The sequence below is a fragment of the Lagenorhynchus albirostris genome, chromosome 14 (genome assembly GCF_949774975.1).
Source record: "Lagenorhynchus albirostris chromosome 14, mLagAlb1.1, whole genome shotgun sequence".
NCBI classification, from domain to species: Eukaryota; Metazoa; Chordata; class Mammalia; order Artiodactyla; family Delphinidae; genus Lagenorhynchus; species Lagenorhynchus albirostris.
In genome coordinates this window covers 61,609,326-61,628,919 of record NC_083108.1, presented here as the reverse complement: position 1 = coordinate 61,628,919, position 19,594 = coordinate 61,609,326, and the positions used below count along the sequence as shown (strand labels likewise).

At 56.6% G+C, this 19,594-nt stretch overlaps 1 protein-coding gene across 5 annotated transcripts in view; it reads right to left on the bottom strand.

Annotated features, from left to right (window-relative positions):
• TXNRD2 (thioredoxin reductase 2) overlaps positions 1–19,594 on the bottom strand; it is a 34,572-nt gene that overhangs the window by 13,108 nt on the left and 1,870 nt on the right. For all 5 annotated transcript variants that reach the window (XM_060120768.1, XM_060120764.1, XM_060120766.1 and 2 more), the window contains exons 2-11: positions 18,561–18,626; positions 13,785–13,841; positions 13,335–13,476; positions 12,803–12,877; positions 12,185–12,263; positions 11,681–11,743; positions 9,264–9,334; positions 3,649–3,668; positions 2,873–2,964; positions 1,087–1,261 (exon numbers count right to left, since the gene is read on the bottom strand). In XM_060120768.1, the coding sequence (XP_059976751.1) occupies positions 1,087–1,261; positions 2,873–2,964; positions 3,649–3,668; positions 9,264–9,334; positions 11,681–11,743; positions 12,185–12,263; positions 12,803–12,877; positions 13,335–13,476; positions 13,785–13,841; positions 18,561–18,626 (840 nt within the window). The remainder of the gene's footprint in view (positions 1–1,086; positions 1,262–2,872; positions 2,965–3,648; positions 3,669–9,263; positions 9,335–11,680; positions 11,744–12,184; positions 12,264–12,802; positions 12,878–13,334; positions 13,477–13,784; positions 13,842–18,560; positions 18,627–19,594) is intronic.

The following is a 19,594-nucleotide window of genomic DNA, read 5'->3' as shown; positions in this document are numbered from 1 at the left end:
CCACTGGCAAATGCCCAGATGAGCCTAGTGTGCCATATGCAGCACTGCCCACCTTCACAGGTTATGACACGGACAACCTCCAGGACACAATGCCAGTGAAGTAAGTCAGACACAAAAAGGGAAACACTGTAGGGTCCCACTCACTTGAGGGACCTGGTCATCAGAGTCACAGAGACAGAAAGTAGGAGGGTGGGGACCAGGGCCTGGGAGGGGGTGGGGGGTTATCTGATGGGGACAGAGTTTCCATTTGGGACGATGAAAAGTTCTGGAGATGGAGGGTGGTGTGTGAATGTACTTAATATCACTGAACTGAGCACTTAAAAATGGTTAAGATAGTAAATTTTTTTTTTTTTTTTTTTTTTTGCGGTACGCGGGCCTCTCACTGTTGTGGCCTCTCCCGTTGCGAAGCACAGGCTCCGGACGCGCAGGCTCAGCGGCCATGGCTCACGGGCCCAGCCGCTCCGCGGCATGTGGGATCTTCCCAGACTGGGGCACAAACCCATGTCCCCTGCATCGGCAGGCGGACTCTCAACCACTGCACCACCAGGGAAGCCCAAGATAGTAAATTTTATGTTACTCACACGTTAAAACAGTTTAAAAAAGGTAAAAACTCCGTTATCGTTTGTATGTTATAAACAGCTATCTTGAAGCTACGGTGGAAAACAAGTCTAATTTACTAAAAAAACACATTTACACCAAGGTTTAAAGTTAGTAGGAAATGTACGCGAGGCCTCGATAAACCGCCCATAGGACTAACTAGTCTCCCCGACGAAAACCCAGCTGCCTGCGACCCACCATCCACAGCTCTTCCTTGGTTTTCATTTCCAGTGAGAGGAGCGCTGGGGAAGAAAGACCAGGAGAGCACAGTGTGCTCGGACGGAGGAGGAGCGAGGCTGGTCAGGGCCGCCTCATGGCCTTTATCCAGCCCCCACCCAAGAGCCAGCAGGGTGACGAGCGCCAGGAGTGGCGAGAAGGGGGCCAAGATGCCCAATGGAGGGGAAGGCGGTACGCCTTGTCCCCCGAGTGTGCGTAGGAGCACCTGGTCCCCGAGTGCGCGTAGGAGCACGGGGTCCCGAGCATCCTTACCTACGGCCCACAGGACGGTGTCAAAGGTGCCTGTGTCCTTCTTGTCGGAGGCGAGGTCCACCCAGGTGACCTGGAGTCGCCCGTCTGAGAGCCTCTCCACTCTCAAGGGGGTGCAGCCCCTCAGGATTCGGGTGCCATGAACAGCCATGTGCTCTGTGACCAAGGAAGCCATTTGCTGCAAAGCACAAGAGGACATGCCTTGAGGACCGGGCAGCAGTGGGAGTGTCACTGCTGAGGCCTGTGGAGAGGACCTGGGCCTACAGCCTGAAAAGGCCCAGGGCCCCAGGGGAGTCTGTCCAATGGAAGAGGTCAGGGCCCCACGCCTTCTTCCAGGATGCCTCACACAGGCCACCCCGCTCCGAGTGCCCTGCTTTCCACGGAGCTGAGGGCCGAGCCGGGAGAGCCTCTGGCGCCCCGACCCCCTCCAAATCTGAGGACCCAAGCCCCTCGGTTAGGGTGCATGTGATCTCTGGACTCTCTTTAGATGTTAGTTAACTGAGTCTTCACTGAAATGGCAGAGACGCACCCCTTCTCCCGGGCTCTGCCTGCCTGGCCCCCCGGCTGGGGTCAGCAGTGGGGTAGCTGGGAGTGGAGGTGGGCACCTCCGCTTCCCACCAAGAACTGCTAGGGGAGGTGGCATGGCATGAGGAGGCGCTGCAGGGGGTTCCTCCCTCCCAGCCCAGGCAGCTGTGCCCCCAGGGCCACGGTGGGGGCTCCAACAAGCCATCAGGAGAAAATACAAGTCACTGTTTAACTCTCCTGACTCAGGGGCCACCCCAGCATGAGGAGCTTTGTCTGTGCCCCAGGAACAGGTGGGCAGGCTACAAGGCCTCACCTGGAGCCTGCTCTCCCCCCGCTCCCCCGACTCCAGCCTGGTGACCCCACTGTCTCTGTGTGCCAGCCACATGCAGATTCTCCCTCTCCTGCTACCATGACCACCCGCCAACCGGGCTCTCCAGCTCAGCCTCATCGGCCCCCTTCTCCACGTCCCTGCGGGCCTCTGCCTCTCGGGCCCCATCTCCACCTGCGTCCAGCATGAGGCTTGAGGCCTTCCCTGGACATGTGTCCCCGTGACAGGTGCTCGGGCGTGTGTACTGAGCAGGTGACAGGACCGAGGGGTGCACTGCCCCAGAGCTGTGCAATGGACAGTGCCCATCTCTGCAGGGCACCGGGAGCCTGGTGTCTTGACAATGACAACCCAGACCTGGATTTTAAAGTGACATCTCCTCGGAGGGTTTTTGGTTTAAAAAAACTCCACGCGCTCATTATGTGGGCACATCCACCATCAGGGAGAGAGTCTGCGCCCCAGGGCCGGTGCTGCCCCGTGCGGTGGACGGGGAGGTGGCGAGGCTGCAGTGGCCTGGCTCAGCATCACGTCTTTCCAGTCCATGGTGGCCGGGCCACCATCTCCCGTGACGGTCACCCAGGGCCTCACCAGCTGCTGCCTGCTCCCTGTCCATGCTACCCTTGGATAGTGGAGCTCCTCGGACCTCAGGGGGCTCAGCGAGGAAGCCAGGACAGCACTTCTGCCCACCGGCTGCTTACTATTGGGTGACCTGACCTCACGGCCCGTGAGCTGGCCAGCATGCCCACAGTGTCCCTCTGGTCCCTGCCACGCTCCCCACGTGCTGACCCTTGCTGCAATACGTTGGCAGGTGTTTATTTTGCCAACAATCTCCTCATTCGACTCAAGGGCCAGTTTCTAAAGACTGAGACCTCGCTCCCAGCCCACACCTGCACCTGCCCAGGGGGGCCACAGGTGGAGGGGACACCGGCCCGGCATTACCTGGTCGAAGGCCCGGAGAGGGACACTGCGTATCATGACAGTGGTATCCAGGCCGAGCCCAGTGAGGAAGCCAGCACACTCCAGGGCCACGTCTGCCAGAGCAGGCTAAGGAACGCTAACGGAAGCTAGGCAGCAAGACCCCCGGTGCCCCCGCCATCAGCCCCCGTCTCCACCAGTCCCCAGCAGCCCAGAAGAGTCTCCAACACTGGCTACAGAGACACTCTCCCCACCGCCCCCATCTCTCAAACACACGTCCAGAGCAAGGTGGAGGCTCCCTTCAGCACCCACAGGCCAGGCGGGTTCTGCCTCCACGGGACCTCTGTCCAGACTCCCTGGAGGTTAACCAAGGGACCTGTGTGGTGAAGGACAGGAGACGTGCCCAGACCTCAGTGTCTCCATCTTCCTGCAGACACACCCTCCACCCTCCCTGGTGTTACTGCTCCCTCTTAAGGAACCGGCCTGAGTGGGGGTGCTCTCCAGGGAGGACCGTCTGCCTCACGGCTGTGTCCAGCTGCCCAGCCAGCGAGTGACTCAGGAAGAGCCTCCAGGAAGCCCCAGCCTCAAAGGTCAACCTCAAATTGTCCCTCGAGCACAGGTCATCCGCCCTGAGTGGGCCTGTAAGTGCCTGTAAGTGCCTGGTTCCAGGTGGCAGAGGGCAAGCCCCATGGGAGAGAGTGCAGTGACGGGGGGAGGTGGGCCTGGGGCCCAAGCTTCCACTCTCAGGATGGTGAACACAGCTGTCTATCTGTCTGTCACCTGCACGAAGCAAAGGATACAGCTGGCCCCAACCACCAACCTGTAAGAAAGATGGACAGAGAGAGAGAAATTGAGTCTCACACGTGGCAGCCATGATGCACGCAGCCGTCCCTGGTGGGGGTCTGAGGGGGACGGGGCCCTGCAGCCTTCATGCAGGGCGCCTGTCAGCTGACATGTCACTATTGCAGAGTCCCTGCGGCTAACTGTTCAAACAGGCTGTCCCAATGTACAAAACCCACTTCCCAGAGCTCCAGCTGTGAATGACAAACAGAGCTGCTGGTTTGGGAAATTGCCTGGTGGCGAAGGAATGAGTGGCCAGGGACAAAAGAGCACGTCCCAGGGATGGGACTGGAGGCGGGACAAACATGGACGAAGCCCAGTCAGAAGAAGCAGGAGGATTTTCCTTCTCTCCTAAGGAAAGTTCTGCCTTGGGTTCCTCTGGACCTCCTGCAGCCAGGCTGGAAACAGACGGGGAGGCGCCAGACGTGGGGCGGCTCCTGGAAGCCCTGTCTGTGGGCAGAACACTCTGGGACCACGGGGCCCAGGCAGACGGCCCACCCCATGCCCACCCAGCCCCACTGCACACAGGCCTGTGGCTGGGAGAGTCAGCTCCCCGAGCAAGGGCAGCCAGGGAGAGGGACACAGGATGCTGGGAGCCAGCAGATCCTCTCCTGTTATTCAGCTGCACACACTCTGCATGCATACACGTGCATACACACACACACACTTGCACACGTGTACACATGAACAGAACTGAACACAGAGTGGAGACTCCCAGCCCAGGCGGCGTGTGGGTGGGCTTGTCAGATCACCCCTCAGCCTTTGAACGAGAGGAGGTGATGCAAGGATGGATAAGCAAATGTCAGCTCTGATCCCAGCAGGTACTAATGATATAATTCCATTTCAAACAGCGGCACATCTCTGGGAATACTGTTGCCAGTGCCCTGCGGGAAGCAACTGGCATACGGCTTCCTCTCAGGAGCTGGGACAGGAGTGCCGGCATCCTGTGCAGGGTGAGTGGGGAGAGCTCAGCGTGTGAGGCACACACACATAGGCACAATGCACATGTCTGCGTGTGGGTACACTCAACGTTACACAATCTGCCCTCCCTCAGTCTCGACGTGTATGGGGGAGGGGACAAGCCTTTCTTTAAAATATGAAACTACGAGTTACTTAAAATGCAAACAGGCTTGAGCTGCTTTGAACATCCTGCCCCAATGCAAGGACCAATGAAGAGCATCTGTGTGGACCTCACAGTGCCCTGTGCTCCCACTCAGGGTGGCCATGGCCTGGGCAACCGTGACATGCAGGTGCCGGGGAGCCCACTGCCCGCCTGCTGGGCTGTCCTGCTCGTCCGAGCCTTCCTGTTTCCGAAGAGCAGACCCTCTTGGGGGGGGGGGCGGTGGCTGCAGCCTGAAGCCCACAGCCCAGCTCCAGGCAAGGCAGCAACATGGTCTCCTGATTTTGGCAAAAGCGTTTTGTTCCTGCAGCCCCTGGGCACCTCCTCAAGCCCTGCAGGGAGCAGGGTAGGGAGGCGGGGTGGGCCCCCCACTCCCACCTCCAGGTCATGGTACCCCCAGCCCCAGGCTACTGGTTCCGAGCTGCCAACAGAGGGCACATCTGGGGGATAGGCACCAGCCAGGCCGGGCCTCAGTGGGCGTCCTTGACCAAGCATGGGTGGCTGAAACCTCAGAGCGGGCAGGCATCCACTGGCCCTGATGGTCACCTTGGGCCTCATCTTGTCTCCAAGAGGAAAGACGGTCAACAGTGTTGGTTTTCACTCCACCCTGCCCCCAATTCATCAAATAAGTATTATTCTTCGAAAAATGCAGGATTCAAGGTCTCAACCAGAGAACTCCCTTCAAATAGACTGGAGTAAGAAAACAGCAAAAACGGAGCTGGCGCCTGCAGGTGGGGTGCAGGCAGCCCTGAAGGGACGCTGCGTTTTTATTGGCAGGTTTGAAGCTGCAGATGGGCTTTGCCGGCCACCTAGGAGACCCCAGCCTGGGTGGGGCTGAGGCTGGTGCCAAGGCACAGTGCCCACGGCAGGCCCTGCCGGCAAAGGGAGGACCTGGGGCGGCGGGACCTCTGAGGACTGGACACACGGCCTCACACTGCAGCAGGACACCCCACGGGGGCTCCACCTGCACCCAGAGCCCCACTCAGCTGTGTGTGTGTTCGGGGAGCCCCCCTGTGTGCCCTTCAGTGCTGCAAACACTGTACTCCAAGGTGTAACTGCCGTGGGATTAGCCTGATCACAGGGCTGGCTCTCTCCTTAAAGTCTGAAGGGGGAGGAAGCAGAAACAAAGCCTTCCTTCAGGCCTTGGAGCCCCAGCTTAAAGAGCTCTCCACCTGCCTCTTGAGTCTGAAGGCCCCAATCCGCTCCCCGGGGGTGCACCCACACAGCGTGGGGGCCCTGCAGCTGTCCCGCCAGCACAGGAAATGCTGGGGCCACAGAGCTCGGGGCCCCCAGGAGCAGCTGGACACAGGATGTCCAGAAAGCACCAAGACCCTCGGGGGCAAAGGCGGGTGGGGCAACAGCGGAGGCTGAGGGCCGGCTCTCCAGGCCTGAGCTGCTGGCCACCCAGCCTCATGCAGATGTCCCTGAGCCGCCAGCCGCGGCCCGCACCCTATCGTGGGGAGGAAGACAGGACGCCACGGAGCCCATGGGCCCTTGGGAGCCGGCTAGTGGAGGTTCCACCGCTGCAGGCCGAGGCCAGGCACACTGGGCACCCTCAGCCGCCGGCTGGCCTCCTGGCCGGGGCCAAGTGGGAAGGTCCTGGCCGGCTTCGGGAGGCCTCCAGGGCCGGGGGCAGCCCTCGGGTCCATATTCATTTCAGCTCCATTTTAAAGGCGAGTTAAAATAAACACGGGGAATATTTATAAGGCAAATAAATCTGGCAGAAACAGCCCCTCAGAGTGTGAGCAGAGGCCCCCCCGGCCCAGCCCAAGCTGATAAAATACAGAAATGCTACTGTAGACCCTCGGGCTTATTTTGACTGCGGGCAGGAATGTAAGGAGTAAACACTGACTCCCGTATCACACTGTTACAACTTGCATCCACAGCTCCGCACAAAAGCTGCGTTTCACAGAAGCATCGTACAGGGATATATCTCCAGCTTAATTTTTAAAAAAAACCATTTCCTCACATAAATCATGCTCAGAATGGAACGGGTGACTGATACATTGCAAACACTTTTTTCCTTAAACAATAACATACCTAGATTCCTTCTAAACGAAAGAGCTTTTTAAAAAAAAGTCTTCTAAACGTTTTTTTTTCTGAAGAAAATAAACACTTTCCTGACCCCAATATCTGGGGCTGTCTTCCTGGCCGCGCAGGCCACTGCCCCAGCACGTGGTCACTGGGGGCAGCTGCGCGGGGCCCCTGCGCCCGGGCCTCCTTCCGGCCTGTGCGGCCTCTCCGCACACCAGCCTCCGGTGAGCAGTGGGCAGTGAGAGCCGCCAGACACCGGCCCCCCTGGAGGTGGACTTGGCTCTCAAAATGTAACGGGGAAATAGCAAACAAGAGAAAATAAAACACACAGGGACTAATTTAAGAAAAGACCAGGATTCAGAAACTGCTGGCCTTCGGTGATGGGCGGAGATTACCGGGCCACACGGGTGGCCTCGGCCAGGCCAGAAGCACAGAGCGGGGAGCCAGTGTCCAGGCGGCCGCAGGTTGAAGGCCATCGGCACCACGGTCTCCACAGTCCACCTCGGAGAGGCTGGCAAAGTGCCTCAGTGACCCAGAGAAATCAATGCGCAAGAAAACTACGCAGGTCTGAAGACCACGCTGGGCACTTGCGCAGCGGTAGGGACCCCAAATCAGCGCCAGAGCAGGACTGGGCTCTGCTTGGAGGAGCTTCCAGGCTGGTGGGAGGGGCTGGTGGTGGACGCATGGGACCCCGTCTCTGCCACAGATGTGCTGCAGACGCCCCAAGGCCCTGGGACCCACAGGAAATCCAGGGCTTTTGTCAAAGATTTTGGTGGGGAAAGGCCCTCCTGAACATGCAATAAATCTAACAGCCATTAAGTGTAAAAGAGCCTAAGCTACACTTAAAAAAAATAAGACCAAAACATTTGTATGTCACATTTGTATGTTACATGAATTAAAAGGACAAGCTGAGAAAATCTGCAATTGTAAACAACACGGGATCTCAGCCCTGACAGCAAACCCGCGGGAAGATAAGAAAGAGAAAAGCCAGAGAGAAGGCCCAGGAGCGAGCAGCCCCCATTCACAGCCACACACACTCACACTCACAGACATAGACACACGCTCACTCACAGACACACACTCACAACTTACACACTCAATTTTAAACGGCCAATAATTACACAAAAGACCACATAATAGCAAATGCAAATGAAACCAGGCCACATTTAACCTACTAGTCAGAGACAAAACAACAAATAACCCAGATACTATGGCGTAAAGAGAAAACGTGATAAATGTGACATCAGAAAAATTAACAACTATTGCCAAGTCGAAGCACCAACCACAGCCTGGGGGCCCTGTGGGAGGCGAAGCGGTGGCCAGGGCCAGGAGCCTGACCACAGATAGAAGTGGCTGTGCTCCCTCCACCCCCCCACAGGGAGCAGGAGAGCCTCCCTTCCCTTCAGGCCCCATGGAAATGCCGAGGCAGCATCAGGCAGGGAGAGCAGCACAGGCGCCCAGCCGGGACCGCAGTTCTCTACCGTGGACACAGCCCTGACAGTGCACACGACACATAAGAAACACTGAGACAACAAGAAGACGCACGTCGGGGTTTTCACTGCAGCCTTTCACAAAGAGGTGGCCGCGAGTGGTGGGAGGTCACACCAAGCCACCCCCATGCCAGGGGCCGTGCCCAGCCCTGAAAAAGGACACCTCGTGAGGCTGGGATAGCAGGGACAAGCAGAGCGCGGCACGAGCACACGCGCAAGCTCTCACATGTGTGCTCACGTGTTCACACACGTGCTCACATGTACACATACATGCCCTCACCCATGCTGACACATGCACACTTGCACACGCCTGCCCACCCCGGGGCATGCCCTCGGGCCATCGGCAGCTGGTCCCCCGCAGCCCAGCACTGTGACAGCCGAGCCTCTGTCGCCCTCTGGTGGCCTCTATGGTCCCTGCGAGCATGAGGTCTCCTCAGTGCCCTGGCAGCAGCACCCAGACCCGGACCCCATGCCAGGAGTGAACCCAGCCCTTGGCCACGGGGGTGCCAGTCACGCTGCGGGCCTGGCTTCACAGCTGGGCTCTGGTTTCTGGCAGCCCGAGCCTTTGCTGATTTCAGGGAAGCCCAGGTGACAAACAGATGAAAACGGGGACGTTTGATTGGAGCCGGAGGGGGACCAGGGCTTTCCCCCAGGGCCCACCCACCTACCCGCATACCCAGATGGCCCTGAGGACCCACTGGGACCTGCGGCTCCTGGGAACCCTGGTGAAAACCTGCGCCCCAGACAATAACGGCCACGCACTGTGACTCAGTCCTGGGAGAGTGTCAGCCCCAAATGGGCACAGGGCCAGGCTTTTTGCCCTTCCCTCAGGTAGGTGGGAAAGAATGCGTTACAGAGGGGCAGCAGCATGTGCTCCCCGCCTGGCTGTGTGCACAGGGGAGTGGGGCCCCTTGGGCACCCCAGGCCTTACGTTTTTCCAGGGGACTCCTTCAGCCAGAAGATGTCATCACTCGTAATCCCGTATTCCAAGGCACCTTCGATCTATCCGGGAAAAGGGTCAATGTGAGGCCTGCGTCCCCGGCTGCCCCCGGGGCTCCCTCTGAGGACGCCCAGTTTGTAGACACAACTGGGCCAGAACCACCTGCCCACATGTGGCTGCACCTCCTCGGGTGCGGCCTCTGGGACAGGGGATACGGCCGCTCCCTTGGGGGCCCGGGGCAGCTGCTCCTTCCTCTCGCTCTCCAGGACTCCCCCCAGATCCAGACCCAGGGCTGTGGGGAGCAAGGGGTGAAGCGGGGTGGGCCGGCTCCCAGGGCGCCAGGCTGGAGGCTGGATGCGACCAAGCGGGGGCCCTTGAGGGACAGCATGGTGGGCCCTGTGCCCGGGAGTTGTCCAGGTCACCCCATACCCCAGCAGGTGGGGGACACAGGACACGTCCTCTCTATAGCCCCTGAGAGTCAGATGTGCTGGGAGAGAGGAAACGGATTTCAAACAGTTTACGGTTCCAATTGGCAAAAAAAATAGTCAGGAATTTCTTAAGTTTGCTCAAGAAGATCGAAAGGTCTGGATATCAAAGGGACTAAAACACAAGTGTTGGCAGGCTCCGGGGCGGGCAGCCAAGAGCAGAGTGGCCACTGAGCGGCTTCCCCAGGACCCGAGGCTCCCACTTCACCCACCCCCCACCGCCCCTCAGGCAAGCGGACAGCAGGGAGAGGCCGGGCCAGTCTCCTCGCAGGCACTCTGGCAGCCACGTTCAGGGTGGAGCTGAGCTGATCTCTGGGTCCCAGGAACTGACCTCGGCCATCAGGGGCTTTGAGTGGAGCCAATGTGGGCCCAGCTATGGGTGAAGGATCACTAATGGTCACCACTTGGCCCCTGTCTGTGTGGCTACTGGAACAAGAGCCCTCCCCTCCTACGGAGCCACACATCCTGCCCAGGGCCACCTGGCACAGCTGTCTGGTCCCCTCTGGAGGCTGCTCTTGCTGGGCTGACAGCGGCAGGGGCCACGTCACGGTCTGAGGACTGGAGTGGGCACTTGCCTTGGCACCCTCCCAGCTCCTGTTTCCAGTGGAAGCACAGAACTGGACGGAGGTTCAGATTTAAGAGTCTGCAAGGAGGCAGAACCACGCCCTTGGTCCTCCCCATCCACCTGTCTGGGCCTATGTCTGGGTCTGGGGCGGCCTTGAGCACTGGCCTCCAGGCCCCGCAGAAGCAGGTGGTGGGGGCGAAGGCAGAGCGCCCCCCACCAGGCTGAGTACTGAGGGTGGGGAGCCTTGCAAAGACGGGGAGACTTCCTGGGTCTGGTGTTTAAGCACATCTCTGCCCAGTCACTGGCTGGCCACTGAGCAGAGACCTCAGTAGCCTCACAGGACACAGAATAAAAAGTTTACAAAATCGGTCCAGAAAAATCACCCAACAGACAAGCAGCAATAAACGAAATCCCAAAGTGGAGGGAGATCCTAGCTTCCAGAGTGAACATGTCATTTTGTTTGAAATGATCACTTTTCAGTAAAACATCACAAGACACGAGAAGAAACCAAAAAGGATGAACCCCACGCACTGCAGGTGGGGATGTAAACGGTGAGGCTGCCCCCCCGCCCTGGGGGCCTGGGACCTCCACCCCCAGACACCCCCAGGTGTCTGCCCAGGAGAAGGGACAACTCGCATCCACATGGGCTCCCAGCAGCATCACTCATAACAAAGTGGAAACAACCCAGAGGTCCACCACACAAGCAGACAACAGAATGTCACACCCACCGCGGAACATCACTCAGCCGTAAGCTGGTCAAAGAGGCCATGCATCTCATCCCACTGATGTGAAATGTCCAGAACAGGCAAATCCACAGAGACAGAGAGCAGGCTGCTGGGGCCGGGGGAGGGGGGCAGGAGCGACGGCTGATGGGGCCAGGGTTTCGTTCTGGGCGAATGAAACATTCTGAGATTCAGTAGTGGGACCGACGGGTGAACGACTCTGAATAAACTGGAACTCACTGGACTGCACCCTTTGAAAGGGTGCATTTTATGGTATGTGAGTTTCACATCAACTAAAGAACAAGATTTGGGTTTGGGGGAGGAGGAACCAGGCTTAAGTCCCAAAGGCTCCAACATTCTGAGGCTAAAAAGGAGGAATCAACAAGGGAGATAGAGGAGAAGTGATGTGGGGACAGGAAGAGGGCAGGCGGGGGCTGGCCCAGCAGCTGAGCCGCTCTCGGGACTCAGCCAAGTGGGGATGTGGGAACCTGGCTCAGCAGAGGGCACTCGAGAGCACGGGCAGTGGAAAGTGACAGCTGTGAGCACAGGGCCACTTGGAGGACAGGGGCGAGTGGGAGGTGCATGTCACCAGACCATGAACGGGGTAGGGGGATGGGGGCTCCTGAGGACACTCACGTGCGTGGGGTACCTCGGTCGCCCTCCGGTGGCGATGACAATGTGGTCGGCCGAAAGCAGAGTCTGAGAAGAAACCGAGAAAGCCACAGTCACCCAGGTAACCTGCAGTCCCCATTCGAGGGCTCCACCAGCTTCCCCATCACAGCCTCTGCCCTGCAGTGTGGACCCTGTGGCAGCAGCCCCAGACACTGGCAGGAGAGCCTCTAAGTCCAAGCACTTCACAGTTTACACAGGACTGCACAGGTGGTAAGGTCTCCTGGAATCCCCGCAAACCCCTGCAGGGCTGCAGCCGCCCGAGCAGCGGGCAGCCTGGCGTGGTCACTTCCTCCTTCACAAAGAATTAGACTGGCCTCAGCCCAGAGGAATGTCGTATCAATCCCAGCAGCGCTGATCTCCAAGGACAGCACTGAGACCGAGCAGAGCTGAGGTCCACCCGCCTGGGCCACAGACTGACCCACGGACTGGCCCGTGCTGCCCCAGGGGCCCCGGGAGGAGGGCGCTCACCTCTTCCCCACCTTTTGAGACACCACAAACCATGTGTGGGTTGACAAAGCTGGCCTTGAAGTTAAAGTACTTCACTTTTCTGCAAAATAAAAATAGGATGTTCAAACATTTCCTCTGCAAATGAGGCATCACCTCAGGATTAAATAGGGAGCACTAGGCAGATGGCTACAATGTGAGCTCGGGCCACCCACGGCTCACGAGGGGCAAAAGGAGTGTGCGGACCCGCACCGGGAAGCATGGGGCGCGGCTGCTGTCTCCCCAGGGTTCCTCGGTACGTGGTGACCACAGCTGCCATGCAGGGGCGTCTTAAGGGCCCAAGCTCAGCCCTGGTGTGTGAGGACGGAGGTGGCCGGGCCTCCCCCGAGGTCAGTCCTGTCACCTGGACACCCTCCACCAGGAAGGGGAGGCCCCCACATGCACCCAGTTACCCTCCCCCCAAAACACCCATGGACCTCCTGCTGGTGAGGGGGGTGCCCAGCAGGGAGGGGACAGTGAGGATAACAGGCACTGCGAGGGGCAAGGGTGGCCAGGCTTTCTAACCCGGGTCTCACGCCTCCTCCTCCTGGGGAGTCCTCACGTGCCCCAGGACCTGCCCAGAGCCTAGCGCGGCGTCAGTACCTGTCCTGCAGCTGGACCCGGTGCCCCCAGTTCAGGGACTTCACGTGGTTTTGAACGGCTTCTGCCATTTTCCCCCTGTTGACACAAAGCACGATGCTTAAAGCCACCACACAAGTGTCAGCTGCGGGTCCCGCCACGGATTATTAGAGGCAAACAGCCCTTAACAGAAATGCCCAGAGGCAGAGGGGTTTCTCAAGGTGGTAAAGGTGATGTCTGTCTCCACGGCTGCTGCCCCCGGGCCAGGTTTGGGGCTTCAGACCGAGGGGCTCCAAGCGGACCATGCGCCACCCGCCAGGCCTGAAGCACTGCAGACTTTGGGCCGAGCGTCCTTCCAGGGGTGTCCTGGGCGCCGTGGGGCAAGTGGCAGCGTCTCAGGCTCCACCCAGGGGATGTGCAGCCCCCACTGTGGAGATCACCAAAAACGTCTCTAGACTTTGCCCACTGCTGGGGGCCCAGAGGTGCCCCCAGGTGAGAATCGCGCCCACAGCTCCTGCGAGGCTGATGGGATCGGCCGTCCCCCACGTGCCCTCACCAGTCGTGCGGGGGCTGGGCCACCTTCCAGCCATAGTGGGAGGCGTCGCGGATCATGCCCCCTAGCAGCGCCGCCTGGTGCATCAGCTTCTTGGGGATGCAGCCGACGTTCACGCAGGTGCCGCCAAGGCCCCACCGGGTGCCTGGGGAGGTGGGAAGAGCACACAGGGTTCAGGTGAGCCAGGCCAGCCCTGCTCTATAGCTGTTTCCAATTCCTTTTAGTTGCTTTAACTCCAACGCGGCCCAGGTGAACCTGCCGTGTGGACGCGCCGGCTGCGGTTGCATTCAGACTTGGTTTAAATGAGGAGGATGAGGAACCTACAGTGATGGCAGCTTCCCCGAGAAGCAGGACGCTGTCCGGAGACTGGGCAGTAGTCCAGGGCTCAGCCACCCTCTGTATGTGAACCCCCACCTTCTCCAGGACACGTGGCTCCCGGCAGGGGCTGCCTACCTCGGGGGGAAGGCTCCACGTAGTCCACCACAGCCACCTTCTTCCCCAGCTGAGCGGCTGGAAGGACCAGAGAAACAGGCAGGTGAGTACAACCAGGGACTGATTCAGGGTCGGGGACCCCAGGAGCCCATGAGGCCCAGAGGAGGCTGGGGAAGGACCAGGCCAGCAGCCGCCCATGAGCTATGCAGCCGGGTCTCCCACTGCCTCTGCTCCCAGCTATGCTGCCCCTAGATGGGCACCCCGACCTCTTCCTGACCGCAGGCCCTGCACCACCCACCAGAGCAGTGCTGGGATGCGTCCCCCGCCCCCCCGCAACCTGGTTGCAGGTCCAGCACAGGCCCAGGGCCCACCCCAAGCACACTCCCTAGAGGCATCACAGGGAGGCCCCCGGCTCGCTCCCCAGGCCTTCCCTTACTCCTCTCTTCCCCAGACACCATGTGGGGTGGCCCTCAGTCTACGCTGGTCAGAGCCCCCAGGTGGACGTTTGCTGCCTCCTCTCAGGGTGAGGAAATGGAAGCTCGGAGGTCAAATGGCAGGTTCAGGTCAGCCAGGCCCCAAGACCAGGGCTCCAAACTGCACCCCTGCCTGGAGCCCCCAGCTATCAGCAGGCTCCCCCAGCCACAAGCCCCAGGTTCTGAGGTCAGGACTAATCACGGGCTTCCTGCTGGCTCGCCTGTGGCACTGCATCAGCCAGCCCTGGTCCCTGGCCGTGACGGCCCCGAGGGCACGCCCCACTTGTATGTCACGAGCCCACGAGTGTTTGAAACACTACAGAACATGCTTGATTCATGGCTACCAGCTACCAAGATTAGAACCAAATTTTAGAAGTCTTCATTAACAAAACCATTTCATTCAACTGAATCAAGATGGGATCCCAGTGCTTGATCTGAAGTCTCCGGCCAAGGGGACACCTCAGACATACCAATGCCCGGCTCCCAGATCTGATCAGGATGGAGCAACAGGGACCAGAGTTAGCCTCCTGCTCAAAATAACCAAAAATCCTGACAAAATACGTGAAATAATGGTTTCAAGAAACTGAATAAACGAAAACAAAGGCCAGCGATCTCTGAGAGACAGGAAAGGGACGAGGTGAGCCCCGCGACCAGAGAGTCTGCAGGACACAGCATGGAGGGGGCCCAGCAGGCTCTCGGGCTGAGAGTTCCTGGGACAGAGGAGAGAGAGGGGAAAGTACCTAAGGCCGGGACAGTGCTGCTCCCAGAAGCCAGCCTGGAGAAACGTTAACTCCTGGAGCACTGGGTGAGCATTAGGAAGGTCATGCCTCAGCAGTTGAGAATAATTAGCCCCAGACTGGGCACAGCACCAGAGCGCCTAACAAATCTTAAGCAGAAGTCTCAAAAAGATCAAACTGTCTGCAGCTACATCCCAGAACGTGCTCAGAAATATTTCTAGGAAGATAAAAATATCCAGAAACCAGCAAGGTAAAGTCCAAAGTGTCTGGCACTCAAACAAAAATTACCAGGCACGCCAAGAAGCAGGAAAATACAGCCCTTAAAGGGAAAAATAGTCAATGGAAACTGACCAAGAACTGACACCAACGTCAGAATTAGTGGGAAAAAAAGTAAGACAGGTGTTTTAACTGTATTCCACATGTTCAAAAAGTCAAGAAGTAACATGGAAGATAGAAAAAAGGACCCAAGTTGAACTGTAGAGATGAATACTGCACTGAGTGGGGTTCATGGTCGAGTAGACATCGCACACTCTTTTATTAGTGAATTTGAAAACAGGAATAGAAACTATCCACAATGGCAAGAGCTCTCATGAGCTCTGGGACAACCCGGAGCTGCCAGATGCTCAAGTCCCTTATAGAAAACGGTGCAGCATCTGCAGTAACCTTTACCTTAAATCATCTCTAGATTATAACACCTAATACAACGTTAACACTGTGTAAGTAGTTGTAAATACAGTGTAAATGATAAATAGTTGCCAGTATGCGGCAAGTTCAAGTTTTGCCTTTTGGAATTTTCTGGAATTTTTTAAAAAATATTTTTTTGATCTGTGGTTGGTTGAATCTGTGAATGTGGAGCCTGTGGATACAGAGGGCCGGCTGTACTGTTCCCTTGAATTCTATACTCAGAGAAAATATCTTTTTAAAATGAAGGCAGAGTAAAGATGTCTTCAGACTCACAAAAGCTGAAAGAATTTATAACTCCTAGAGCCACACGACAAGAAATGTTCACGGACGTCCTTCCAGTAGGAGGAAAATGATGCCGGGTGGAAATTCAGATCCACAGAAAGGAACGGAAGCCCCAGAAATGACAACCACATGGGCAGATGTGTTAGCTTTTTCCTTATCACTGACATCTCTTCAGAAGGTCACTATTTAGGGACTTCCCTGGTGGCACGGTGGTTAAGACTCTGCGCTCCCAATGCAGGGGGCCCAGGTTCGTTCCCTGGTCGGGGAACTAGATCCCACGTGCATGCCGCAACTAAGAGTTTGCATGCCACAACTAGGGAGCCAGTGAGCCACAACTAAGGAGCCCTCCTGCCACAACTAAGACCCAGCGCAACCAAATAAATATATAAAAATAAAAACAACAAAAAAATAATCAGTATAAAAAAAAGATCACTGTTTAAACAAAAGTTGTACAATGTGCTGTGGGGTTTGTAACATGTAGAAGTGGAACGTGACTGGTGGGAGAGTGTCTCCTGAAGGGGGACCGTGACATGGAAAGGTGCATGTCTCAAACCCGGAGGCAATGACCTCACCACGTCTGCACGTTAATCCACAATGTACCAAAGGCCTAAATGTAAGAACTGAAGGTGTGAGGCTCTCAGAAGAAGACAGGCCTAAGTCTTTGTGACCTTGGATCGGCTGTTTCTTAGATGTGACACCAAAAGCACAAGAAACAACAGATCAACTGACTTCATCAAAATTAAACACTTTTGTGCTGCAAAGGACACCATCAAGAAAGTGACAAGATAACCCCTAGGATGGGAGAAAGTAATTGAGAATTATGCATCTGATACGGATCTAATATCCAGAATATACGTGTGTGTGTATTCTCATAACTCAATAATGAAAAGACAACCGAACTTAAAAGTGGGCAAAGGTTCTAAATAGACATTTCTCCATAAATACAGAAATGGCCAATAAACACATGAAAAGATGCTCCATTAACCATGAGGGAAATATAAGTCAACCACAATGAGATACCACTTACTTCCCACCTACTTAGGATGGGCTACGATAGAAAAGACAGTAACGGGTGCTGGCGAGGATGTGGAGAAATTCGAACCCCACACTTCCTAGTGGGAATATAAAATGGTGCAGACACTTTGGAAAATAGTCTGGCAGCTCCTCAAAAGGTTAAACCTTGAGCTACCCTATCACCCAGCAATTCCACTCCTGGGAATCTGCCCAAGGGAAATAAAAGCACACGTCCATACAAAACCTGCAGAAATGTTCAGAGCAGCATTACTCATAACTGCCCCAAGCAGAAATAACCCAAAGATCCACCAGCAGACAAGTGGATAAACACAATGTGGTTCATCCACACTATTCAGCCCTAAAAAAGGAACGAAGTACTAACACACGCTGTATCACAGATGAACACTAAAAACATCATGCTGAGGGAGAGCAAAACCACACGTTTCTATGAAACATCCAGAACACAGGCCAGTCCATAGAGGCGGAAAGGAAACTAGTGGTAGCCTGGTGCTGAGGAGGGGAGGGAGACAGGTGACTACCAGTGGGTACAGAGTACCTGGGGGTGATGAGATGTTCTGAAATTGGTGGTGGTGATGGTTGCACAACTGTGAATATAAAATCCACTGAAATAGGCAGTTTAAATGAATGATCTGTATGGTGTGTGACTTGTACCTCAGTAAAGCTGGGTTTTTTTGTTTTTTTTTTTTTTTTTTGCGGTATGCGGCCTCTCACTGTTGTGGCCTCTCCCATTGCAGAGCACAGGCTCCGGACGTGCAGGCTCAGTGGCCATGGCTCACGGGCCCAGCCACTCCGCGGTATGTGGGATCTTCCCGGACCGGGGCACGAACCCGTGTCCCCTGCATTGGTAGGCGGACTCTCAGCCACTGCGCCACCAAGAAAGCCCAGTAAAGCTGTTTTAAAAATATGAAACACTAGGGATAAATCTGACATAAGATGTGAAAGACCTGTATATTGAAATGACAAAATATTGCTGAAAGAAATGAAAAAATACCTAAATGAGAGACACACCACATGACCCAGCTGTTCCACTTTTAGGAGATTATCCAAGAGATTTAAAACACACATCCACACAAAGACACAAAGACACACACACACACACACACACACACACACACACACACACACACACACACACGAATGTTCATAGCAGCACTGTTCACAACAGCCAAAAACTGGAACAACCCAATCCACAGGCTAATGAACCAACCAAACGTGGTCTAGACATACAGTGGAATACTTATCAGTAATGAAAAGGCGTGAACTCTAGATACACACAGCAACACAGATGAATCTCCAAATAATTGTGCTTGGTGGGAGAAGCCCGGAAAGTAAGAATACACACAGCATGATTTCACTTAGACAGAATTTTAGAAAATGCAAACTAATCTACAATGAGAGAAGGCAGATCAGTTGTTGTCCGGGGTTGCAGCGGGGAGGAGTGGGCCAACTGCAGAGACAATGCATTCAGCTCGTAGCTGCTCAGGAGGATCCCCACCCAGCCCGGAGAGCACCACTGCCCTCTCCAGGGGACCCGGAAGCCTGGAGGCCCTGCCATGCTGGCGGGATGCAGGACACAGGACACGTACCTTCCTTGGCACAGGCTAGGCCGCCGGATCCCCCGCCAATCACCAGGAGGTCATAGCACTGCCGCCCTGCAGGGGTGAGGGGGAGACGTTGAGAAGGAAGGACCAGGAGCAGCCTGGGGCGCGATCCCCCAGGAGGCCACAGTTTCCAATGTGGTACAGGGTCCACTTTAGGGGATCGGAGTCCCGTCCTGTGATGGTATGGGGTGACCACACATCCCCCAGCAGGCAGGAGGCAATGACGGGGTGCATGTTGTCTGCCCAGATCCCGAGACTAAGCAGGTGAGGCTGGCAGGGGTGTAGTCCCCACCTCCCCACATCAGGAAGGTAATTGAACTGGCAGGACTGCCCTGAACTCAACTTCACCCAACATTCTAGTAGACACGGGATTAAAACGTTTGTCTTGACTCCACCTGTCTTTCCGTTGTAAAGGTCACCCTCTGTCACCAGTGAGGGAGAACAAGGGCGGCCCCTGCATTGGGCAACACGGCCTGGCCTCTCTCAGTGCCCGGCAGGGCAGCAGGACAGCGGCTCTGAAACGCCTCTGGGTTCCTTGGAGGCCATTTGCACCCTCCACCCCTGCCCCCGGCACACAGGACGCTGGAGTCCTTCCTCCCTGCAGAAGCCGCTATCCGTCTCCTGTAAATGCTAGCACAGAAGGCAGGCCAGAGACGACTGAAGCAGGGGGACGGCAAGGGCAGGTGTGTCCTTAGGTGTGGCCAAACTGTGAGAGCCCCGAGCTGGGGACCCTCAGCACCAGGCTCCGGCCTGCTCCCCGTGGAGGGAGGAAGAAATAACAGAAGATCATCAGGACGTGGGGAGGGAGGCAGGGAGGTCAAGGCAGCTAGGGGCTGCATCCAGGTGCTCTCTCATATCCGCTGCTCAGGGAAGCTCTGACCAGGAGAATATCCCTACCTTCCATGGCAGATGCCCATCCCTCCTGCCGCCACTACAGGGTCTAGGCTGTGTCACCCCACAGCCCCACTCTATCAGGCAGAGGGCAGCGCGAGCAGCTGGCCGCGTGGATTGTGGGCTTA